This window comes from Aptenodytes patagonicus, chromosome 13, assembly GCF_965638725.1.
Source record: "Aptenodytes patagonicus chromosome 13, bAptPat1.pri.cur, whole genome shotgun sequence".
In the NCBI taxonomy this organism is placed as follows: Eukaryota; Metazoa; Chordata; class Aves; order Sphenisciformes; family Spheniscidae; genus Aptenodytes; species Aptenodytes patagonicus.
In genome coordinates, this window is record NC_134961.1 from 16135219 (window position 1) to 16160919 (window position 25701).

The 25701-nt window shown below is 38.3% G+C and overlaps 2 protein-coding genes and 1 long non-coding RNA gene across 5 annotated transcripts in view; 2 read left to right on the forward strand and 1 right to left on the reverse strand.

The window, feature by feature from the left end:
- The window catches only part of ZC3H7A (zinc finger CCCH-type containing 7A), a 34694-nt gene extending 24035 nt beyond the window's left edge, over nt 1-10659 (forward strand). The window contains exons 14-23 of the mRNA XM_076351453.1: nt 153-349; nt 588-685; nt 1708-1889; nt 3943-4019; nt 4576-4709; nt 5073-5178; nt 5634-5742; nt 6627-6760; nt 7105-7268; nt 8621-10659. Coding sequence (XP_076207568.1) covers nt 153-349; nt 588-685; nt 1708-1889; nt 3943-4019; nt 4576-4709; nt 5073-5178; nt 5634-5742; nt 6627-6760; nt 7105-7268; nt 8621-8810 — 1391 coding nt within the window. The 3' untranslated portion in view covers nt 8811-10659. The remainder of the gene's footprint in view (nt 1-152; nt 350-587; nt 686-1707; nt 1890-3942; nt 4020-4575; nt 4710-5072; nt 5179-5633; nt 5743-6626; nt 6761-7104; nt 7269-8620) is intronic.
- LOC143166754 (uncharacterized) lies at nt 308-11038 on the reverse strand. Its single transcript, XR_012996439.1, has 4 exons — nt 10992-11038; nt 8310-8425; nt 2955-3041; nt 308-363 (listed from the first exon to the last, which is right to left on the reverse strand). It is a non-coding gene; the product is annotated as an uncharacterized LOC143166754 (long non-coding RNA).
- A 152-nt stretch (nt 11039-11190) lies between these two features.
- Nucleotides 11191-25701, forward strand: part of TXNDC11 (thioredoxin domain containing 11) — a 35199-nt gene continuing 20688 nt past the window's right edge. The window contains exons 1-5 of one of the 3 annotated variants that reach the window (XM_076350882.1): nt 11191-11352; nt 15442-15516; nt 15807-16023; nt 16759-16856; nt 18831-18960. In XM_076350882.1, coding sequence (XP_076206997.1) covers nt 11207-11352; nt 15442-15516; nt 15807-16023; nt 16759-16856; nt 18831-18960 — 666 coding nt within the window. In that variant the 5' untranslated portion in view covers nt 11191-11206. Of the gene's footprint in view, nt 11353-15441; nt 15517-15806; nt 16024-16758; nt 16857-18830; nt 18961-25701 lie in introns of those variants that run through there. The other 2 variants (XM_076350883.1, XM_076350884.1) reach the window with 2 other exon arrangements.

The window sequence follows — 25701 nt, forward strand, 5'->3', positions numbered from 1 at the left end:
TTTGCTTCTGTCTGCTAGACTTAAGTGACGCATTTACAACAGACGCAGCTTCTTTATTAAAAACATTTGAAATGGAGATAGTGGAAGTTTTAAGATGAATTTCCAATAAAAGTTGTGTAAAAGCAATGTCATATTCAATGTTATCATTTTAGATGTTGCTGCTGAAGAGGAATGCAGATATCCAGGTCATTGCACATTTGCGTATTGCCAAGAGGAGATAGATGTGTGGACACTGGAGCGCAAAGGAGCCTTTAGTCGAGAAGCTCTTTTTGGAGGAAATGGAAAGATCAACTTGACTGTGTCCCGACTGCTTCAAGAACATCATGGATTATTTATGTTTCTTTGTGAGGTGCTGCTTTATTTCTAATGACACGATAAAAATGATAACAGATAATAAAATTACCTGGAAAGAAATGCTTTGGTTCATGCATGACTACTTTGTAAATTTTGAAATGCATTGTTCCAATAATAATCTGGCTAGCTTTAGATTAGAGACTAGTTGAAGGCTCTGTTAAAACCTTTAAGGTAAGGTATGTTTTTAAATGTATAAAATACATACTCTATAATTACCTGTTTTTGTATTCCAGAAATGTTTTGATCACAAACCCAGAATAATAAGCAAAAGGAACAAGGATAACTCATCTTCTTGTTCTCACCCTGCTATGCATGACTTTGAAGATAACAAGTATGTCTGAAATACCATCTCTTGAAGTTTCAAATTAAAAGCAAAGGTTTCAGGGCATTTTTTAATACTGACTTTCATTTCTTGCCTGTTGATTAACTTCTCTTCCTTGCTAACTGACTGTTATGCTTTGGCAGTATTGATAAGACAAACTTACTGAACAAGGATTGTCTTACGTAACTAAATGGAAAGTGAACTATTTCTTTATCAATGCATTCAAAATTAGTGGTATCCAACCTCGTGTTTGAATCTTACTGGTTTTGGTGTCAGTTTTTAATAGCTTATCTACCTGGTGAGCTGCATTAATGTAAATAGATGTGTGATGATAAATTGATAGAGGAATTTCTAAGTTTGCTCTTTCTTCGGTCTGTTTTGCTTATTTTGCTGTAGTTTTAACTCAGTCAGTTAAGAACAGGTTTACCTTAATTACGGTGTCTGAAATAGACCATAGTCCTTATTAATTCAGTTGATAAAAAATAGTGTAAGGAAAGTGTATTTAATTATTCTTTGAAAGTTAACAAAGACTTCATAGTAGTAATAGTGTTAAATAAGTTTTGGAGAATAATCATTTTTATACAATGGAAACGTAAGTGGGAGCATTTTAATTGCCTTGTTTGTACTCCGCTTCTCTATATTGAGGAAACACGACAGCTATTAGAGCTAGGCTGTTACTGTGATGCATCAACTCTTTCTTTAATGGTGCTGTACAAAAGAATAAGTGGACATGATATGCTTTCCCTCCTGGAAACCAGTGATCCAGCTGGATTGAATTCAGTAATGCTTTGCAGAAGAGGGACCTCTGGATTTCACAAGAGTACTGTTCCGTGATGTTGGTTTACTCAGCCTAGAAATGATAATTAGATGCTACTTCCTTCTGGAAACTTTTTTGGCTTTCTGGTTTCAAGTAAAAAGTGTTAAAAAGACATTTGAATAAGCTGTGATGAGAGGTGGTTATTTTATGTGTTTTTCCACACATGAGCAAAGTCATTTTAAGGAAAATCTAAAATTGACTGTTTTCAAAACAGGTGCCTTGTCCACATTTTGCGAGAAACTATGGTGAAATATTCCAAAATCCGCCCTTTTCAAGTTCGATGTCAGCTTGACCTGTGCAGACATGAGGTGCATTATGGCTGCTTACGAGAGGATAAATGCTTTTATGCTCACAGTTTGGTAGAGCTTAAAGTCTGGATAATGCAAAAGGAAACAGGTATGTTTGGTAAAATGCTCGCTTTACTCTTTGTTGTAATGCCACTTCTTCCTTGTCTCAACTCCCTTCTGAAATTAGCAAATTGGTATCAGTGCTTTCACTTACAACTTTCTGGAATCTTTCATACAGCATATGAATGCACACACGATAAACAGTAATGTAAATATGGTAAAAGTATTGAGTAGGCTACTAGCTATTCAAAATTAGCAAGTTTTTGATAATAAAAACTGTCAAAACTGCTCATTATGATCAGATTTGTTTTCCTGAAATAAAATTAGAAGTCTTGAGCAGATACTAAATCCAAGTCAAACTAAATTTGTTTTTATTTTTAAACCTTCAATGTTTGGAAGATCTTGATCAAACTTCTTTTTCACAGAGCACTGAAAGAAAAGCTTGAAATATTTATGCCATTGTTTCCCTCCATCCCCCAGTACAAGAATCAAGTTTTTCCACAGTTAAACCTTTCTTTTAGCTTACTGCAATTCTGCTGTTCTTATGCCAGAAAATAAATCTTTCCAGTTTGCTACTTCGTCTCTCATTAGTGTATGTGTTGATAAAACTTAACTATTTTTCTGTTCTTGCTTACATGGGACATTTTGACTGCTTTTTGTTGATCTGGCTTGTTTTTGTTGGCTTGTTTGAGGATAACAAATTTTACTACTTCATTTCTAGCTGATAGCTTTTGAACAACATGTCTCTGAACTTACAGCCCGTTCCTTGGTCATGAGTTCCAAACTCTCCATGACTTTTTTTTTTTTAAAAAAAAGCAATTGAACTGTTAACAGTAAATAATTTGTACCACATAACAGTTTCTCATTCTTCCTACCTTGCTCTGTATGACAGCAGTACTTTACATATTAAGTAATCATGTTGGATCATTGCGATGCACAGAGGAAAAAGGGAAATGTGGCAATCTCAATGTGTTACAATGTTTCTGGCATTTTTGCCACTTTATGTCTGTGATTTATCCTCACCTGTCCCTTTTTTGAAGAAGAGGCTCCTTGTTGCTTCAGCTTTCTATCTAGATTCTTGTACAGGCATACTGACACGAGATGTCATACTGACCTGAAAATTTTGGAGGAAGAAGGTCAAATAGAGAGAGACTTCGCTGATTTTCCTGTTGTCTTTCCTGAGATGAGCCTTTAGAAGTTTCTGTGTGAAAGTAGAACAGTTATTTTCTTACCAGCTGCCCCTACAAAGTCAAGGATAGCAAATACTTACTCTATAATTTCTATTTTGAAGTAAGGATTGGGTTCTTCAAGAAACTTGATTTGCCACAGGAGGCATATTTTTTTATTTTATGATGTGTTCATGCTGCCCTCGTGCTTTGCCAAAGTCAATTAAAGCTCAGTCTCTGCTCTTTGAATGAGGTTCTTCTTCTGAATGTAAGGTGTGGGCAGTAAAGGAATGCTACCTCAGGAAAGAAACATTTTACTGACCCTCAAATCCAAACACAGATGACAGTCTGTATTTGTGTGGAATTAGAGCAGTAAATGTTACAGTATGTGTGAACGTTGTATAGCTCCGATAGGTACCTTAGCCAAAGTATTTATAAGAATGGGTTTTTTTCTGAAACGAAACCTAATTAACAGGGCTTGTTTAAAATCTTTTTAAAGAACACAGGGGTAATCTAGTGCCTGTCAGCTTGCATTTTGGATAGTTTTTCTGTGGTCCATAATACAATGTAGCTTTTCTAATTAGATTGTGATAAGAGGTTTAGTACATTATGTTTAAATAAACACTCAAAGATACATCTTAACTTATCTGAGCAATCTGTAATTTAAAAAACTTTTATGTTTGCTTTTCATGTGATGATATATACAATATTTCTGTTTTGGAGGCCCTCATGAGATTCTGAAGTATGTATATATATGTGTCTGTGTATGGATGTAAATGTATATCCACGCCCACACAGGAGTGTGTGTATGTGTATACAATACATAAAAAGAAAAATAGCTAAAAGCTTTGGGGCTTCAGTAGCATTCCAGTTTGAGCATGTCTGTAATTCTACAACAGTCATAAGCGCCCAAGAACTTTTTCCCTTCCTTTACAGGTATTTCACATGATACTATTGTTCAAGAATCAAAGAAATACTGGCAGAACATGGAAGCTAGTGCACATGGATCACAGGTTTGTTCATTTTTCCATTAAACTAATTCTACAGTGAATTTGGTGATAATTCTTTTTCTATGTCTATGAATAATGTAGCTTATTTTAGAAATTACTTTTTTAATGCTCTCTTCAAATAATCCCTTTCACTGTAGGCTTTCTTCGGCTTGCTCCACTTACTCTAAAATGCCTGCTTTGCTTCTATGCAATTCCTTTTTTGCTTTGCTTATTCTGTCATAGGTGGAACACAAAACCTAAATATAATTTCAAAGTTAGCTGCCATAGGGCAATTAATTATCTTTTCAATATGTAGGACTTCTATGTGTTTAGTTTGTGTATATTATCACAACTTCTGGGTACATATACATAAATCAGAAATAAGTTAAATAAAAATGCATTTGTTAAGAAATGTCTAGTTTGAAATTACAAGCTAAACTATTACAAGGCATGCAGTGTAACATCTGCTTCCGGACATGTGTTGTAAACTTTTATCGTAGGAGGTAATTCATAATTATATATGGATTTCTTTGCAGATACAAAATACCTTTTATTGTTGTTGTTATTTTTTTGGCTTAAGATCCTTGGGAACCAAATGAAATATGGATCACTTAATTTGAAGATGAAGTTTGTTTGTGGTCAGTGCTGGAGAAATGGTCAAGTTAATGAGCCAGACAGAAACAAAAAATACTGTAGTGCAAAGGCAAGGCACCCGTAAGTAAGACCAAACAGTGAAAATTTTACTGTTTTGTCAGCCATTTAAAACCTCTTCTGGGAAACTTTGTTACTGCTTAGGAAAGAGTCATACAAGGAATTAAAAAAAACATTGAAGCAGAACACAGTCATCTCTTTGTAGTATGTTAATAATTGGTAATGAGAAACACTTCTGTGGCTGTTTTTTGTTGGGTTTTTTTAATTATCAGGTATGGGAAAGTTTCAGTAGAATTTAGTTAAATCTCAAATATATGGTTAAAGCTTTATAAAGAACCTTTCTGGGCTTTCCTGGTTCTGCTTCTGTGTACACAATGTGTCTTTTTTTAATAGTATTTTCTCTTATTGAATGCATCTGTTTTTCAGATGGACCAAAGATCGCCGTGTGGTGCTAGTCATGTCTAATGAACGTAAGAAGTGGATGACCATTCGTCCTCTTCCTGCAAAGAAACAAGTGCCTCTGCAATTTGATGTATGTTAACCTAAAACTATGGTTTTAGTTAAGAAAATAGGGTAACTGGAAAATACTAGTAATTGGGCTGGTTTCATCAGTTCTGCAGAAATTCTCATGGGAGTTGGTGGGAATATGTTTATAGTGTTTCTACAGAGTTCAGCCTTAGAAAAGTACTGATCTCACATGTTATTACTGAAGCCCTTTCTCATCAGTGGAAGTTAGTTAAATCACTTAAAAAGTTATTAAGTTCTTACTATTGCCAGTAAATATTTCAGAAATCGTTTAAACGTATCTGTGGTCTGGTAATCTGGTAGGAGGCAAAAAGCAGTCATAGTACTTGCTTCCAGCAGTTTGCTTTTCCTAACTGCAATATATGAGTTTTTTTACACTAGCCAAGACTGGAAAAAAAAAATTTCTACTATCATCCATTTTACTTTATATTCATAAGGATATTTTTTCAATTCACATTCCAGTTGTGCAATCATATTGCTTCAGGCAAGAAATGTCAGTATGATGGAAACTGCTCATTTGCTCACAGTCTTGAGGAAAGAGAGATGTGGACCTATATGAAGGAGAACAGCAGTAAGTAGAAGATTAAATCTAACATGTTGTAAATCTAACTGTTCTGTTTATCATTCTTGTTCCTCAGTTACTTTTTAATCCACTTTCTTTCACTGTCTTTTGTAGTAAACCTTGCAGGTGCCTTTTTTTTGTTTGTTTGTTTGAATAAGCCCAGGCTGAGTTCAAAACCAGTATTTAATAAAAATGGCTATATTATATATTTGTTGCTTGATGTGTTTTTTAACAATAGATTGTATCAGGTTTTTTAGATGTCTTAGAAATAGTATATTGATCTATGCAGCAATATTGTTTGGTGTTTATACTCTGTATTGCCATGTGCACACACTAGGAATATGTTGATAACATATGGGGGCAAGCTATTTGTGGAAGAATTCCCACCCCCCCCAGCATATTTACTGGGAATTACTATTCACTTTCTGTTGACTTGTTATCCCATTAGAGTGTTACTGGGGAGAAATAATCAAAAATCAGAAGTAATAAATGATATAAATGATAATACCATGGTCTGCAAGAAAGCAGACTAAATTTACCTAAAACTGTAGCACACTTTATCTGAATTTCGAAGTACTAATGTATCGATACGCAGCGGCACAGTTGTTACCTAGTGGCACTGTTGTTATCTGTACTTTGGGTGCCTGTTCAGAAATGTGTAACACCTTACTTTCCCCTAGATTGGCAGAAATGGGTCTTGGTAAGTAGCCAGAGATTCATATTGCTCTTGGCTCTTATCTCTAAACTGTGTAACTGTCTACATTGTGTCCTTCCTTTTTTCTTCTTACAATAGGTGGGGACTGAATTATGCTTGCAAACTCAGTCATTTATCTAGTATTCTCAAACTCCTGCCTTAATTGCTAATTACTTATTTTAGCTTCTGCTCTCATTAGTTCAAGACTTGGAGCAGTTGTATGACATATGGCTAAAAAGTCAAAAACCAGAAAAAGGAGATGATACAGCTGCTCAGGCAAACAAAGAAAACGGGAAGCAGATTCACATGCCGACTGACTATGCTGAAGTTACAGTAAGTAATCATAGGTATAATCCTAAATTCAAACATGCAGGGTTTTGTTGGGTTCCCCCCCCAGTCAGTAACATACGTTGTTGTCCTTATTTTCTTGGTGCTTCGTTAGATCATAGCTAGCTACACTAAATGCAAACTTTAACTGACACTGTAAAGCAGTTCTTCTGAATCCTTTAAAGCCAGTGGAGGTCATAAACTTTAGGTGATTGTTTAAATAACTGTATCTGTTTAGGTAAACAATTTACAGGCCAACATAAAGAAAACATTCAAAATGTATTAGGAGCAGTTCTGTGCTTACAGTATTGAATTCTCAATGTTTTGTTTTCAAATTCCCTGTAAAACAGGTGGATTTTCACTGTTGGATGTGTGGGAAGAACTGTAACAGTGAGAAGCAATGGCAGGGTCACATTTCTTCTGAAAAGCATAAAGAGAAGGTTTTCCACACTGAGGACGATCAAAACTGCTGGCAGTATCGCTTTCCAACCGGATATTTTAGCATTTGTGATAGGTATGTGGTTTTTCAGAGGTCAAAAATGCTGAAAAATGACAGTTCATAGTGTAAATAATTAAGGCGTTTATTAGTTTTGACAGAAAATGTTTCTAGTGTTTCTTGCTTTGCATACACCTTTCAACAAGAAGTTAAGTAATTAACAGTATTTTAACACATACTGTTAGAACTCAGGGAGTGACAACGTGCCTAATTGCGGAACCAAATTAATTGCTTGTGTGATGTTAATAAAGGGTTGCAAGTTTATTGCAGCTGTGCGAAGTATTGTTGGTATTATTACAAGTTTACTTAGGCGTCTGGATATTAATTACCTGTGGAACACAAGAACAGTACCTAGCTGGACAGTGATACTGGAGCTTTAAGGCAAGTAGAAATGTTGTTAGCATCAAAACAAATTTGTTGAAATTGAGTATTTGTTACTGGAAATCGTTTATGAACATGTGGAAGAGAACTTCCAAGACCTGTTGATTTTCTCCAGCATTGGTTGTATGTTTTGCTGCTCTCTTTAATTCTCAAATGCAGCCTGTTTATCTGACTGGAGTAGATTTTTCTGTAAATCTGTTGAAAGTTCTTTCCACTGTTGGAATCTTTTTGGAAGGCTAAAACCTTTGGAATCTGCATTCTGGAGTTAAATGTTCAGTTTGCTGGTAACGGATACCTTTGTTACTCCATTTAAAATTGAAAATTTTGAATGCCTTGGAGATCTTGAGAAATTGCACAGCGTATAAAGCAAGTTATTTTTTGTTTGCAGTCTTTGCATGGAAGCTTACATGCCCCCTTTACTAAATTTTTAAGTAACATCCTAAATGTATTTGATATTTTGAACCCTAACAGACCTCGGATATGCAGTATAAAATGAATACAAACTGGCATGCTTATAACTTAATACAAAAATACTAGGATAAAATAGATTCTTAAGTCATACTGAGTACTTAAAAACCAAATTTAGTTAACAAAGGGTAATTAATTAGTTGGATTTTTTTTAACAATAGTTAAAAAAATCTTTAGCTTAGTGAGTTAAATGATAAGGTATTCATTTACCTGATAATTTGACCTGATGAAATGAAAGGTTTCAAGCATTAAATGACTCATTAAAGTACGAGCATGAAGAACAGAAAGAAAAGAGCCATCTCTTGTCCTCTATGAATACTTGACAGCTGGGAAAGAAAAACATAATCAAATGCTAAACAGAGTTAGTATCATCTTACTTTAAAAAGTAAATACTCTTCCAATTTTTTTTTTTGTCCTTAATATTTTAGTGTATTTGAAAAACATGACCAGAAGAAAATACCTAGGTACAGTAGCGATCATGATAATTCTATGAAAACACTATTTGAAATCTGTCTTAACAGATATATGGCTGGTACTTGCACTGAAGGAAACAACTGTAAATTTGCCCATGGAAATGCTGAACTCCATGAGTGGGAAGAACGAAGACAAGTTTTAAGAATGAAGCTCAGCAAAGCAAGAAAAGACCACTTGATTGCTCCCAGTGATAATGACTTTGGAAAATATAGTTTTTTGTTTAAAGATTTAAACTAATACTGAGATGACACATACATGTTATCAGCTGGAAGCATAAACCAGAAAATTTGACAGTAATCAAAAGCATGTGACAGAAAAGCTGCAGGTTTTCTGCTTTTATTGGCATATATTGTTCCTCCTGAACAGCAAAATATAGTAGATTTAGGGGGATTGAGCAGACCTGTCTATGCTCTCATGAAACAGAGTGGTGATTAAAAAAAATCTGAAGTATTACGTGCTTACTCGCCTTCTGTTGGACAGAAAGTTAGGAAATAGAAGGGGGGAAGAGAGGTTATAATATCTAGGAAGCCCCCTAGTATCAGTCCTTCAGTTGAAAAACTTTAAGGTATCAAGGTATTACAAAACAGAGTGTTACGGGCTAAGAAGAAAATGATGGATGAAAATTCTTCAGATCTTTTAATGGAGAGGATTTGTTTAAAACAAAGTTTGCTACTTATCTATATGTAGGTTGCTAAAAAGGATTTTCTTATTAAAGATTTTAAACAAAATAACCATTTAACTACAATATATGTTGAATGGTATTTTTTCTCTATTTGTATGTTTCAATATAATTTACTGAAAAAGGATCTTGGGAGGAAAAAAGTATTAATTTTTGAAAATGAAGTAGTTAAAATTCTGTTTCTTGGTCTTTGCTGTTTAAATGATGATTTTGAAAGATTACACTTGTATGTCAGTATTGTGTATTATTGTATGGACTAATGTTGCCTGTAATAAAGAGAACTTTACACAGAGCTGTTTTCTGCATGTAGCTTCTCAGGATTGAGATTTTGTAAAAACAAACAAACAATGATTTGCCTATTAGCAAAAGCTTGAGCACCTGTAGCTAAAAATTTAATAAGTTGGTATTTGTGTCTTCAGCTGTTTGTTTGCAGTTTTCTGTATTGTCGTTAGCTCATCACATCACTACAATAACAAAAATGGCCAACTAACTTGCAAAGTAGACAAGCATTTTGGAGCTACGTGGTGCCAGGACATGTTTTCATTGCCTTTTGACTTGGGCGTGAACCATCACCTCAGCTGCAAGGTGGATGGTACTTCAAATTGCATTTCCTGCAGACCATGGGAAATGGAAAACCATTCATGGGCTGAGATGACTTATGACTGATGAGCCTTTTGGCTTTACAGTCGCTGGAGCTTCTGTTGCGTTTTGGCTTCTCTGCAGATCGTGCTTTCGGCTTTCTGTGTGTTCACTTAATTCCTTTTTTTTTTCTTTCTTTTTTTTAACTAAGCTTCTTTCAGCCAATCATTCAAAATAGCTAAAACTAGGTTTCTTTTTTTTTCCCCATGACTTACTTCTCCCTCCTCTCGAGAGTATTTTTCTGTTATTGGCTGACCTTATCTAATTAGAAGAGCTTTAAGAATGATTTCAGTAGTTTGAATGTAGTCATTGGCCGTATATTGTGTATGTAAAAAGTGTTGAACCAAAGTTCAGTGATACCCATACACATGGCAAGCCTGGATGCTGTCTCTTTCGCTTCACAAAATAAAAGCACAACGACTATTAAAACACCACCTTATGCTTCAGCCGTAGCTAGGGGAACTTGTGAAGTAACTGTTCCTGACAGGCTAGGCTGAACGACATTTGAATACAATGTACAGTATGCATTCAAAATTAGCTTGGTGCTTGAAATACCACCCACTGCAATGCTAATTTTTTACATTATTTGTAATAAACTGAGCTTGAAATAGAGTACTATGGACACTGTTATTTCTGTGACAAAACCTGATTGTATCGTGTGCCTTTCTGAATTGTTTTCTCAATTTTATGCTTTCATTGTTTAATGTAAGTGCTCTGTAAATTACTGGAAGTAATTCTAGACAAAACTAAACATGAAATCCTTGTTCTGTAAGGACGGTGTGAGATCTTTAATGACTGCAGTCTGGGGGCTGTCGGGGAATAGCTGCCGGAGGGAGCTCGGTCCTCGCAGAAACGGAGGCGTTACTGGGGAATTATTTGCTCGCTGATCCCGGCGACGGGAATTTTAACGATGTCCTGCACAGATAGCAGGAGGCGAACAAAATCATTCTTAACACGTTTTTTTCCCGAGGCCGCGGGGAGCGAGCGAGGGCCGCTCGCCGCCGGCCTGACAGCGCTCCCTGGCCCGCCGCAGCCTCTCCCGCCGCCGGGCCCGCTCCCCGCGCCCTTCCCCGGCGGGACCCGCTCCGCCCTCGCCTTACCGCGGGGTCCCGTCTGGCCGCCGAGGCACCCTGCCGCGGCCGGGCCCGGCCGCCTGTGCGCCTGCTCGGGGCGGCGCGACGTGGCGGCGGCGGGTTCGCCAGCAGCGGGGGCCGCCCCGCCCGCCCCGACGCGGCTGACGGGCGGGCGGTAGGGAGACGTGTGCGAGCGGGAGCGGCCCGGTGGCCCGCACCCCTCCCCGCCTCGGCCGGGGGTGATGTCGTTATGCGGCGGCTCCGGCCCTGCGGCTGCCCCTCGGCTGCGGCCTCGCGCCGCCCAGATGGCGCGGCGGCCCGAGCTGCTGTGCGGCGCTGCCATCGTGCTGGGCTGCGCCTTCCTCGTCGCCCTCAAAGTCACCTGCAGGTAATGGCGGGGGGGCGGCTTCGGGGGAGCGGGCGGGGGCCGGGCGGACCCGGGGTACGCGGGGCCCGGCCGAGGGAAGCGGCCGCCCGCCGCTCTTCCTGGAGGCGGTGCGTGCCCCGGAGGCCTGGGACAGAGCCGCCTGCGAGGGTGCCGTCCCGGGGCCTGCGGGTGTGCCGGGGAGGGCGGCCGGTACTGGCCGGCCGGGGGTCCTCCCGAGGCGCGACCCCTTGTGCTCGCGCGTCTCCCTGCTCTCTATGGTCGGGCTCCGTGAGGCGCCCCGCGGGGCAGGGTCGTGTCAGGAGCGGCCGTTCCTGGGGTAGGCGTCAGACATCTTCCTCCGGGGCCCAACGACATGCGATCCCCATGGCAACGACGGCCGTTCTCGTGTTGTGGGGGAATCCCGTCGCCAGCTTAGCGGTGTGGCGGGGACAAGGGGCCCAGTGACCCGCTCCGGGCAGGGGCTAGCGGGGCAGGGGGGGAGGACCCCGGTCCCCGTGTTAATACGTGGGTGGGGAACAAGCGACGGTATTTTTAAGACACATATGCCTGCATCGGGGGGCGTCGGGGTGTGGCGGTAGGTATGCGGATGCACACGCACCTGAGGGACAGGCGCTTTGTTGAGAAAGCTGTTTTTCCTCATCTCCAGGGAATAACTCGTACCTCGCGTTGCCACAGAAGGTCTGAGGGCGCATAGGGCTGAAACCCTTTCCTCGGCATGCTCAGCCGGCTGCATCGGCATGGGGGTACAAAGTGGGGGGAAATGGGTCTCTTCTGGCTCATGCGTTAGTGTCGACACCCCCATTACCTGCAGCTGCTTCAGACAGAAAGATGCTTTGTGGGTTTTTTTTCCCCCCAGTTTGGTGGTGCTCCTCTTGGGAGCTGGAACTTCCTTCATTGCAAAAGTTTCTTTGGTTCCTCTTTGCTGAGAGCCTGGTGTACATGGGTGCATGGAACCAGATGATGTTTGTAGCTGGAAGTGCGGGGAGAGTTGGGTGATGCACGGTAGGCACAGAAATGCGCTGCAGCTGGGCAGCTCATTTCTGGAGCCTAAACTGGGATCTGAATGTTCTGGATGGGTTTTAGGACAAGGTGACTGTTATGTGCCTCAAGTCATACTATATTAATTTAAGAACATCTACTGCATTTGGGGTTTAATTTTGGGAGTGGGAGAAGTCTACAAGGATCTGATTACTTCCCTATTCGGCAGAATCTGACAAATTTTTATTTCAAGAAACGCTTGATTCACAGGTAATGCTTCTGAAAAATACCAAGGCCGCCTTTTCTCACCTGTCCACAGAGGATGTATTATTTGGATCTGAGTGAATTTTAAGTCTATGAATGAGTTGCTCTGTGAGCAGCAGTGCCTCTGTTCCAGTAGTCTGTATCTCACAGCAACCAGATAATTTAGATGAAAGTGTAAAGCTCTTGCCATATTACAGAATATATGGTGAAGGATTTCTGAACTTAAGCACCTCCCTGTTTTACTGTCCATTACTAAAAAAAATTTTTTTTTTTCCACACTTACAACGATGCTTCTCTTTTATTCCAGCTCTCCTTTAGTTAAAACCTGCATGTTCCTTTCATTTTACTGCTAGCTCTGTTTGAAAGCTCACAAATGGCATGTGCTTCTCACCACCCTGTACTCTGTACAGTTTGATTAAAAGGGTTTGGCTTTTCAGATTGTAGTTAAATAGACAAACTAATATCAGAAAAATATTCCCTGTTCTGTTGCTGTCAGGAACATAGAAAATTCAAGTGCAATTCAAGTAAAAATTCCACGTGCAATTTGGAGGATGGTTAATTGCTCGTTAACTATGACTACAGTACATAGTTTCTCACCACACATCAGTACGGTTTGCAAACAAGTCTCAGCACCAGAGTACAGTTACTACCGCTACGCTTACAACACGTCACTTTAAAGACCAATAGATAAAAAGTATGGAAAGGGAAAATTCCTTTACTACAAGGCAATCCGTTAGCGGGGTTTGAGGTATTGCAGGTTTATATTGGCTCAAGGAATAGCTTACATGTATTATTATGGAAAGCCTGTGGTTTGGAACCTGAATTATTTCTGGCTCTATGCAAATGTCTTTCGAGACAACCCCACTCTAAGGGCCTTGCAGTCAAAGGGGCTGATCCTACAGGCACTTGCATGTGCTTTCCTTTATTGCCAGGTTGTTCCGTTGAAATGAGTTTAAGTTTTTATAGACTCTGTGCAGCAGGTAAATAACACAATCAGTGTTTTAATAAACAGTATGTGATTATTATGTTTGTATAATCATTTATTATGTAATCCTCAGTTTATACTTTTATAATTTTTAGGGGTTTGGAGCACTACTCTCTTTGTAAACCTGGGAATTATGTAAAAGTACTCTGTTACGCATTTGGTATTGCAGAGGGAGACACTACTGACCAAATCAGCTTAAGAAGCTGGTAGCTATTGATTTATTATGTTTTGTTTTTTAATAATTACTGGAGTTTTTTTTTCATATTCGAAGGTAGCCACGTAGTTCCTGGCTCATTCATGTCATGGGACTTCTGTTGATCTGTTTTACACTTTCTTGCAATTTGGAGCCAATTTCATATCTCACTTTTAAGGCTTACACTGTAGCTCTTGAACCACTTGTCCACTTTCAATTTAATTCAGTAGAGGAAGCAGAGGTTTTAAACATATTTAGGTTGTCCATTTTCATTAAACTAGTTGAAGAGGAGAAATTCTAGTTAATGTCTCTGAAGAAGTATGTGTTAGTCTGAGATGAACACTTAGCTGCCGTGTTTCGCTTTCAGCAGCTAATCAGCGTGTGCGCGCGCTGACCTGTGAGTTAGAGCCGTAGCACGTCAGTGTTGTGTCCTGTCCAGCTGGCAGTTAGAAATCACAGGAAGAAGCTAGCAGTTTGGGTAAGCGTGGGGTGCAGGAATGGGAGGGAACCAGAGGTGTTGGTTGTGACGTGACATAAGAACCTAAGGGTTGGGGAAGGAGGTGCTGGGTTACTGACTGGGGGAGAAGGGAAGGAACAAAGGTAGAAGTCCACAGAAGAAACCGGATTGTTGGCCGTCTGTGTGAAAACATGATTTTGTGAGTAGTGGAATTAATGAATTGTAAACATAAGGAACCAGCTAATATTTTCAAAATTCTGGATTTTGAAGTAAATATTGTCTCTTACATATGAATTAAGAATTTCCATAACTTCTAGAAAACATACTGGGAGTGATTCTTAAATGTTGAGCTTTAAGTGTATGCTTAGTAACCTGGAAAGCAGAGAGCAGCTGTGGCTTTTGTGGGTCTGTATTGTAAAAACAAAGGTACTTCTTACAAACCAGAATGATTTTAAAGTTTGAAAATGTGGCAGCGTTGTTGGGAAGTTGCTTAACATATGAGTTTGACAGTGTCCGGGGCTCAATAATTTTATCAGAATTACTAAAATTGTAACCTGAGAAAGATCAAATATCAGGTGAAAAGATTTTTTGTATTATAGCTTTTTATTGTGATACAAGGTAAAGGAATGCACAGTCTTTCCTAAAACTTCCTGTCACGTAAGGAACCATGGCAAAATTGAGCATTACAGTAGTGCAGTCCAGTTTTTAATCTGACTTGCTCTAGTGTAAATATAGCTAGTGGAAAATTTTGGAATTAAGAGAATATAAACAAAAGAATGTGATCATTCACTTGCATTTAAGGCAGTTTATACCATAACAACTTTTGAACACCTTGGAAATGCCGAGTTCTGGATTGTTTGATTGCTGATTTGATAGAAAATGGTTTCCTGAGTATTTGGTTTACATTCTTGGTATTACTGGTCAAACTAATTTCTCTTAAGAAACTTAATCTGTCATAATCTCTTTAAATCGAGACTCTCTATTTGTTGATGTTGTCCTTACATTGAAGAGGAAATGTGCCCTGAACAGTTTGCAGTCCCTGCTCTAATCAGTAAAATAAACTAACACATATTTACATATTTTTTCCTAATACAATATAAAAGAATAGGAGTGCAGGATACTTTAAAACAAAGTGTAAGGCAGGGTAATAGTCTCTGTTTATATAAACATCACATCACAAAACTTTGTGACCAGTGTCTCTTCTCTTATCAGGGTGCTGTTACCTAAAGTACAAGTGTTAAAAGAGGATGAGGCCAGGGAAGAAATCCAAAGAAATCACTCTTCCTGGTAATTTTATGCTCTATAGCAACCAGCAATAAGAGTGTGAGCTAACATACCCATAAACATAGTGCATGGTATCACAGCGTGACTTTCTAAAGCTTGTTAAGGGTGATCTTTAGATTTTTATGGTATTTCATGAAACTAACTCAGATAATGTAAGTTGTAGTCGTTTGCATAAATTTCTAAAGTTTTGTCATTGCATGACCTTTGCTAAGATTAAAAATTAGGGCTTTGGGCACACTCTTTTAACTACTGCTGTACAGTTTCAACAACCACTCTTAATTTCCTTCCTGCAGCCGAGCAAAAGATGTAACAATGCCAGCAAAGCTTCCAGTGAATTTTTTCTCCGCAAGATCTCCAGTCATTGATCTTTTTCGGGGACAATTAGACTATGCAGATCACCTTCGTCAGGATTCAGAAATTGTGCTGTATTTCTTCTATGCGCCATGGTGCGGCCAGTCCATTGCAGCAAGAGAAGAAATAGAACATGTGGCCAGCAGATTGTCAGGCCAGGTAACTCCAGAGAAGATACGAATCTTAAACATGACCTGATAGCTTTTGAATCTCCAAGCTGATGCTAATTTCTGTCATCCCATGGGAACCAGTAGGACTTGAATGCTCACATTTTAGGGTAACTCAGCTAGTTGTCTTAATTTTAATTTAACATACAGAGTGTTAGAATAAATGGAGAAAACCTGTGATTCCTGCTCAGTTCTGTTATTTCTGCTCCTGCATGGGGAACTCTGCAAGTTTCCTCTTGTAAAGTGTTCTCAGATTTATTCACCTGCCTTCAGACACAAATTACAGGGAGTTTGCTTCCAGTTCCAGGATCCTTGGAGACACTGGTAATGATACAAGATTGCAGCCATAGCACTGCTTTCTATCAATTGGTTACCTGTGAACACCTCACAGGTACAGCTGTCCTAAACCTCCACTCGTTGAGCTCCACTCTGCAGAAAAAGTAATTAATACGGATTATGACTAAGTAAATTTGAAGGATTTAGATTAAGAAGCTTAAATACTAGAAAGAAAAGTGACCAAAAGGATTGCTGTTACAAAATGACAAAAAAAAAAGTAATAATAATAATAAAAAGTCTTGTGTGATAGAATCAAGAGGCACAGATATGGAATACTGAGTTGAAACGACACTGAAAATAGCAGGTGGAATGGATTAGAAAAAATACATGTTAAATAAAGAAGGTCACAGTAATGTACTTTGTTAGCTGTGAATTTTTACCTGCTTTGCAGGTGCTGTTTGTGGCTGTAAATTGCTGGTGGAACCAGGGGAAATGCAGGAAGCAGAAGCATTTCTTTTATTTTCCTGTGATACACTTATACCATCGGAGGTAAGATTTCATGCATACAGTCTGGGGTTTTTATTGTTGTTTTGGGAAACAGAAATTGTATAAAATGTTGCATTTTGAAAATATTACATTTATGGCTATGGTAAATAGTTGTAGAGGAGGAGATTCTGGGTGAAGCTCATCCTGTATGCTACTTAGGTGTCAAGAAGGCCTGTAAATGTCAGTTAAATGACATGCTGTGCAATTCTTCACCCTTAAGGAAATTTTTTTGCCTGTGCATCTCCTGGAAGTTCTGCCCCCAACGAAAAGTAAAGAATTCAGATTTATATATTAATTTCAGTTGTCTGCTTGCTCTGTAGATGGATTATATCAACTGGTCCCAATTTGTGACAGCAATAAAGTACGTACTTACGGGCTATCGAAGTTAGTGGAATTTAAGTGCATATTTAAATGGCACTATGTACTGAAGACTTTCTTCTAAATTTGAACTTCACACTCACTTTTTTTTATGCTCCAAATGTTGAGATACTGTATAAAATTTTATATAATCTCACTTTTATTTTTCAGTATTTGTATGTATTATCCTTTTTTTTTTTTTTTCTCTTTGTGTGGAGCAGAAGGTAAGGAAACACTTTCTAATGCTAGGTACAATAGAGCTGGATGCTGTGTAGTTTATCACTTGTGTTTTACTTGTGTACTCTAGTCTCAAACTGCAGCTCCCTTCCATTACAGAGGCTGATTTTTTTTTGGGGGGGGGATTTATGTATTGAGGAGAAACAATCCTGATCTTTGGCAGCTGAACTTGGAATAGACACAGATGGCACTGGCATAATTCAAACTGTAATAAAAAAACCCAGCAATCCCACTTGGATGTACATTGACTTAAACTTATTTGATCTTGAAATTACAACACAATAGATGGATACACTTGGGTATTATCAGTAACCTTAAACAGAGTTGCAACAAGATGAGATGTAAATTCATATTGATACTTCATAAAAACCCCAAAGGGCAATGCACCCCTCATGCCTGAGATATTAAACCTCTAATGTTGCGTACTGGGCATGTGTCATGTTGAAGCAGTGCATGTTGCTGTTCAGAGAAAGGTTTGTAAGAAACCAGTGTAGGACGTAAAATAATCTCTTGGGCTCTAGAAGACCATTTCAAAGCATTGGAATATAGGTATCTCCGTGCGAGTTTGATATTTTTCAGAGTGTCTGTATGTATAAACTATATTAAAAAATGCATCACATTAAATTCTTCAGTGGGAATGGACTGATTCCTCATACTTTTTGTGTTTGATTTAATTTTGGACTGTGATGCTTTGTCCAACCTAATGATAATAAATCAGATGCAGGATTTCAAGGGGATGAAGGAGAAGCTCTGGAAATCATAGCCACAAGGCCCGGCCCACCTTCTGTTTTAGCACTACCTAATGTAGTGTGAGCTATTTTATCAGATGGCTGGGGGAGGAACTGTAGACTCACTGGGTCTGTTCATCAGCAGTGTGACTGGATTCGTCTCTGCTTTATTGAGTGCTACTTGTAAAAGCCTATGTAAAAATGTTGCACCTTTTCAGATTGATACTGTTTGAACTTTCTAAAGATTTTAGAAAATCAAGTGAAAATAGTGACATTTCTCAAATCTGTATTTTTAAGTCACATGTATTTACTTTGAACAAAGCAGAAAGATAAGTATATGATCATATAATTCATACCTGCATTTTACCAACTTCTTTAATGGGACTCAGAGGTGGTCTCCATCCCTTCGTCCCTGCCAACACACTGCACCTACCCATAGACACTGCATTAGAGTCACTGCAATTTCTGCGCTTTACTTCAAGTCTGGTAACACAACTCCTCTATCAGTTACAGAAGCCACTGTTAATTAACACAGAGAGCAATTCCCTAGAGGCTGAGCGTGCTGTCTATGTAACTCCTCTCTCTGCCACCCCAGGAGGGACTCTCTCTATTGTTAATTTAAGTCTTAATGTTTTATTATTTTTTTTGGTACTAGTTTTGGACCAATTGAATACAAAGGCCCTATGAGTGCTGTTTATATTGAAAAGTTTGTTCGCCGGGTGATGACACCACTACTCTACATCTCGTCTCGATCAAAATTACTAGATTTCCTCTCAAATTATGAGGTACTTGTCTCTCTTCTCTAGCTTTACCACTGTGGTTCAGAAAGAGTTTGACTTGTTTCACGATTAAATATGATCTGCTCCAAAGTACTAGTTTATTTCCAGGATCCTGAAATAAGTGCCCTGTAAATTTGATAAAATCATAAAAATATGAAATGACGAATTCATAATGTTGGTTCCCTGTATAGTGACTCTTACGATTTAGTGATGCTCTTAATTTACAGTACTTTAGTATGTAGAGGCAACAATCAAAGTTGTTACTTCATCAAAAAATTACATGTGAACAAGAAAGAAGGGAGAAATCTTTTCGCAGAAGTCTTGCAGTCTAAGTTGGGAAAGCATTTGAGAAATATGTAATCATTGCTTTAATTTTTAAAGGAATATTAAACCTTTCTAATAAGATAAGTCTGTTAAGTAAAAACAAATGTGAAATCAGTTGAAATAACGGCTCCTAACCACTTTGTATGCTGTAACTTCATGATTTTAATCCCCTGGGACATTGTGTGTTACTAATTTTCAGTCTGTTGTGTTCAGAGGTGCCAAGATTGGTAGCAATGGTAGTGGATTAATAACTTCCAATTAGACAAAATGTGCTTAGAACAGAACCATTTATAATCCCTTTATAACTGTTCATTTCTGTAGCGCACAATGGAGAAATACCATAAGCTTACTAAACCCCAAGCTATTAGAGCAGAATGGAAAACATGATCAACAAATTGATGCTGTAGTAGTGGCCAAAACATGCAAGGGGCTTTCCAGTGTTTCAGAATGAAGCAGAGTTCCCCTTAGAATTAGCTCATGCTCTAATGACTGGGTCTGCTGCAGGATGGAGCACAACCTGTGCTGTTAAATGAAAGCTGCCACAGCATAAGGGGACGCACAGGGGTAGTTACCATGGGTAGGTGCTGCAGTGTTCACACTTCAGTTTATCCCTCAGGAGCTATTCATGGGTTTAGTTTTCCAGTGTTTTAAGCGGGGACTGAGAGTCAGGAGTATGGAGCTGTGTGTCTGTCTCTGATGCTGATACTTTCTGTGATCACAAGCAATTCTGTTGTCCTTTCACTGCTTCAGTTTTGCCATTCTAAAACTTTGTTGGTTTTTTTTCCTCCTATAGAGATTTGAAAACAGCCATGCTTGGTTTTTGCTCTGTGTTGTGTGAATTATTTCTTGGTAGTCTGCAAAAAGTAACTAATAAGCATAGTGTCATTAAGCTTAAATTTGCTTTACAGTAGGAGGTGCACTTCCATTGGAAAAAGGCTAAGATAAAAGACACATTCATGGGGGAACCAGAAAATATTTTTTTAAATACTGCTTAGCAATTGAATGGATTTTTTTATTTCTATGTTCAAACTTCCCCCCTTCCTGTGCTTCAAATTCTGTGGCTCCAAATGCCCGATCTCTGTTTATGTTCAGTGATTGTTGGTTCTTTTTTCTGAAATGGACTAAGAATAGAGTCTGCTCTGTCATGCTGCCCCGTGGTCATTTAAGGCTGAGGTTATTTCCCAGACCGTGGCACTAGGTGCTCAGTCTCTTGCCTGAGCCGACTCATGCAGTAAGATCCATTCAGGGAACAGGGCATTGGCTAGTGCAAGTCCAGGTGAGTGCAATAAGAAAAACAAATGCTGAGTGATCAGGAGCTGGGATACAGAGAAGACCTAAGAAATAGAGAATTGTATATGAAGATGGATGGAGAGGGAAACATAGGCAGAAAGGAAAAGTTAGTTTTAAACCAGAAATAAACACGTTGTTTCATCATTTTAAACAGTTAGAAATGTGAATATTTTCTGCTGTTTTCCATCAAAGTCGAGGAATTTTATACCTTTTGTAGGAGAAGATACAATCCAGGAGGTGACTCCTGTGTTTAAGAAGTGAGAAACTTTGAGGAATAGAGTAGGTTACAGGAAGTGCAGGTATGACACAAACTAATTGCTATTTTGAGAGCCTTGGCTAGTGTATTCCTTTGATTTTTGGTCTTTTATATAGTAAAAATGTTAATTTTTAGCAGAAGGGAAAGGAGAGAAGACTGTAAAGAATAGATCATTGGGCATTTTGACCACTGTCTGCTGCTTGATGAGGTTTTTGTGATTTCTTCTTTGAAAAGCTAATTAATTTGAAGCTCAGAATATTTTCTGAAAGATTTGTCATCATCAGTATCTAATTCAGTCCTGTCTTCTGCTGGGGAATGGGTTCTGCAAGCTTATGTTAGGGGTATTTATTTTTGACTTGAAAATTTCTGTTGAAGAGAACCTCTTTGTAGCTGATCCCCAGACTGCAGTTAGGCAGTGCCCGTTCTGTTCCTTGACTGTTTCATTCTACTTTGGTATTAAGGTCTCCCATATTAAGGAAGCAGTAGGTCGCAGAGCAGTTGCCTGTCACTCACCTTCGGTCCTCGTTCTTTTGTTTTTCTGTCCAAGGATAGCACTATGTATAATCTGGAGTATGCAGTAGGTTGGTAAGTCATTAGTAGATGAGTGATTCATGTGCAGGGCTGAAGTTCTGCTCAGCGTGTATTTTCACACTTAAAAGAGCTACTGCACCCTTCTTTTCTTGTTTCAAGGGCATTTTGTTGTTGCCTGTCAATTTACTGATAGCCAGGACTTCAAGCTCGTAGTTGTCCTTTTCCATCTAATCTGTGAAGGCTTTGGTGCTTTAATCTTGTGTTCAAATTCCAGTAGCCAGCTTTTGACAGAAAAAGCATCTAGCAAAGAAAACTAGGAGCTCTACCCACGCTCAATTGAATATCAAAATCCATTAAATGTTAGCATGACTGAACTAACAAGTACAGTAAAGGTACCAAGATAAACATTCAAAACATTTTTTGTAAGTTGAACCACACCAAGAGATACTGAAATCTAGCAGTATTTTATCTTGTATTCAAATGTTAATTAGCATGTTTTTATTTCTAAGAAATACTGATGAACAGAATCCAGCTAAATGTAAGAGCAAGAGGTGTTAGTTACATGGTGTTACGTCCATTCCTCAACCAAATCATGAATATCCTGAGATGCTGCATTGATCTCACAAGAGGGCGCTCAAACCCCGTGAAAAAAATTCTGGTTGAAGACTCGAAAGTTGAGATTCTGCATTTTCTGATACTATTTAAGGTTTTTTTGTGGTTGTGGAATGATACTTAGTGCAAAACTAGAACTGGATAAGAATTAGAATTTAATTTTTGAGATCAAGGAAAAAATCCGATTTGGAAAGCAGTTAAAATCTTGGAACTTATAGGAAGATCTAAGTTACATCAGGAGAAAGATACGCCGTTCCTACCATAACTCCAGGTACCTTTAAGTACCTGTAATCAGACTTCTTTTGTTTTCTTAACTGCAGAGATGTAACAGTTTCATTTTAATCCAAACTGGCATGTCCCATTCCTCATCTGACTAACCCAGCTACTAGAAATGGCCTCATCCTTCTGAGGCACAGAGGAAGAAAACATGCAGCTTCTGTAGTTAGACAAAAAGCTTCATTCACTTATGAAAATTAAATGTGCCCAGGGAGCTCATCATTTTCTGGCTTTGGGAGAGGTGGGGGAGGAGTTGGTCTCTCTGGGAGGTAGCCGGCGTGTGCCTTAACATGATGTCAGCTTTCTTCTTTGCTCTATTTGTGCAGAAATGCTTCCTAAGCGTTAACCAGCTGTGTAGGATCTGACCCAGAAGTGGATTTGACTTAATAGCTTGCTCTTGTGTGGAGTACTGTGGTGCCTATGTTAAATGATGATGTGAGAATTTGCTTTCAGTTCTGGATACACAATGTTTTTAACATCATTAGAAAATGAACAGACTTTTACTTGTAAATTTTATTAATCTAATATCAATCAACAGTTTCTTTGCATTTCTACAGTGTAGAATTAGTGGTATGTAATATTGGTTATTCTGTTCCCCAGAGATAACACATTCCTTTCCTCTTGCCGTTTTCTTTCCTGCGTTCGCAGACAAAACAAATTGCCTGCCTGCACAAGTCTGAAATTCTGACAAAAAATACCATCTCCCTTACCTCAATGCAATAATAGCCAAAACATAGTAATAAATAAATACAAATTGGGATAGAAATAACTTAATTGAGTAGTAAAAGCGTTTCTCTAGCTGTAAAAGCTAATCAGTAGCTGTGGGTTTTTTTCTGTTCTCTGTTCCCATTACTTCACATTTATTGCCCTTTAAAGTTCAGAGCTCTTTCATCGCATAGTCATTTAATACTGTCTTTCTGCAACTCTTCTGAGTCAGCTGTAGTTTCAGTGATTCCCAATAACCTTTGCTAATTTTGTTCCTCACCGTTCTCTCCCTTTTCTAAAGTGTTTATAGAGATGTTGAACTATATGAGCATCAGTACACATCCTGGCTGGCTGTCTTTGACTGTGGAAAAACAGTAACTTCTACCTGTAGTTTTCTGTCTTTTCTACTAATGTAGAAAAGGACCTTCCACGTTATTCCTTATGACCTTAGTTTCTTCCAGTGTGTTTGGTAACTTCTTTTGGGGAATTACAGTATGCTGCATTGAGTAGATTGGTCATCTACACGCTTGCTTATTCCTTCACGGAGCTGTGATAGACTTGAGGCATGGTTCAGTAATAAAACCATGCTGACTGTTCTCCAATAAAAATTACACACCTGAAGATCTCTGTTAATTCTTAAAGTTTCTATGAACTTGGTGTTCCGTAATTGTTGAGATTCTTGTCAAGTCTGTTATTTGTTTGATTTAATTGGCATCACGCATCCCTTTCCATTCCTCTGGTGTAGAGAGGAGAAATAAGAAATAAGGAGAAGCAAGAAATAAGCTACACTACAATTAATGATTTTGTATTTCCATATATGAGTTTCATTAGGAGGTGGTGCTAATGACTTTTCACTATTGACGTCCTCAGGTTTGTTCCAAAATCTTTCCTACAGACACTCGGTTTGAGACAGGTGCTGAAAATTGTTTCACAGAAAGAAAAGTTCCAGTAAGCTCCACTCTAGCAACACCAACGCTCCTAATGCAGTGTCTTTAAACTACCCCTATGTCACATTCCGATATTTTATCGTCCAATTTTATATAGCAGCAAGTCATATCCTGTTCAACGGATTATTCCTAACTGCCTCTGTGAAGATAGTTAATCATAACTCCACACAGATGGTTGCCTGGAAGCAGCTGATCATCAATAACAGCTTGTGTGTAGATGCCCATATAAACTGTATGCAGGGCGCTGTTGCTGCACCAGTTATTGATTGCTTTGGAGGTTCTTACGTGAAAGGAAGTGGGAGATGCTGCCATCAAGCTGCTCTTAGCATACCTGTATTCAAAACTAGGAACCTCTTATTTACTTCAAGATACCTCTTCTGCAAGACTTGAATCTCACTTGTATGGAGCAAGATTCCTTGTTAGTTGCTAGCACCTGGAAGTGTTTTATTTTGTCAAAATGAACGGAGTAGTTGGTATTAGCAAGTGAATCTCTTCATTCTGACAAAACAGGAAAATTTGCATGGTACTTGAGAAGAAATACAGTATTTTAGACACTTTTCTCGTATGTATAATTGCAGCCTGTAACAGGGAGGAAATTTTAACTATTCTAGGATGATCATTAAAAGGACATTAATTAACCAGATTACTGATTAGGTATATAGCATTAGTATGTATTCTCCCACTACAATTTTTTCTTACTGAAAAAACACTTTCCAAAAATGTCTCATGAAAACATCTTACTCCTCACAGTCTGGAAGTCTTAAGCTGCTATTAGTGTACAACAGAACTGGCAGTCAGAACATCGCCTTTTAAAATAACTTTTATAAATATTTCTAGATCTGACTTTTGGCTTCTTGTCACATTTTGCTGTCACTTTTGACTACTCTTTCATTCACTATTTGGTGCTCTAAGTTCGCTTCCTATAGTAATGGTACTGAAAAATGGTCCTAGGAAAGGGGAAACTAAAATGTCGATAAATGGGAAACTTATTTTGGTTCACTTGAATGTTTTAAAAGTTTTTTATAAGGGATTGTTTCTTTTTACTGTCTTAATTTGGTACTAGGAGAAAAAGATGAACACTCATTACTAACCTGTTTATTGTTTAAAAAAGAATAATGTATTATTTTGCTGTATTTTTTCACTTCTATTTTATTTATATTTTTATTTCCTTCTTGACAATTGTTATCACAGAAAATTCACTAATTGCTTGTATCTCATTTTTATTATTGATAATTTTCTTGGGGTACCTCATAAGGAATCTTTATGAACAAAGGTCTTGTGTTTAGCATTCATTCATGAAAGATAATTCCTGCCTAAAAAGAGCAGGTCATTAGTTGGAATGGGCAATGTTGTTATTGGTGAACATCCTGAGATCGCTAATTCACACTGAATTAGCTCAATTCATATGGCTGGTATGGATAACTGAATTCATATCACTAATGACAGTAACAGGTAAAATATATGTTCATGTTTTAAAAAGAAATTACAAATTTTATTTGTAAAACGCCACAAAAAAAGAAAGCAGCCTCCGAAATACCAAATGAAAATACCTATGTGGGAATATATCTGACACACAAATGGGTGATCGGTGAGTCTGGAAGCTTTTGTTCCATGGCAATCCCTAGAGTGCTCTTGCTTTGTGTATCAAATGCTCTTTCTGTGTGCACTGGTGGGACTGGGAAACAAATAACACAAAATAACCAAATTCCATCACTTCCTCTGTCCTGAAAGATTTTTGAGCCAATTTGAGTAATGTGTTAAAAAACATAATTAATAATAATGTTTAATGGATTATATCTTGCAAAA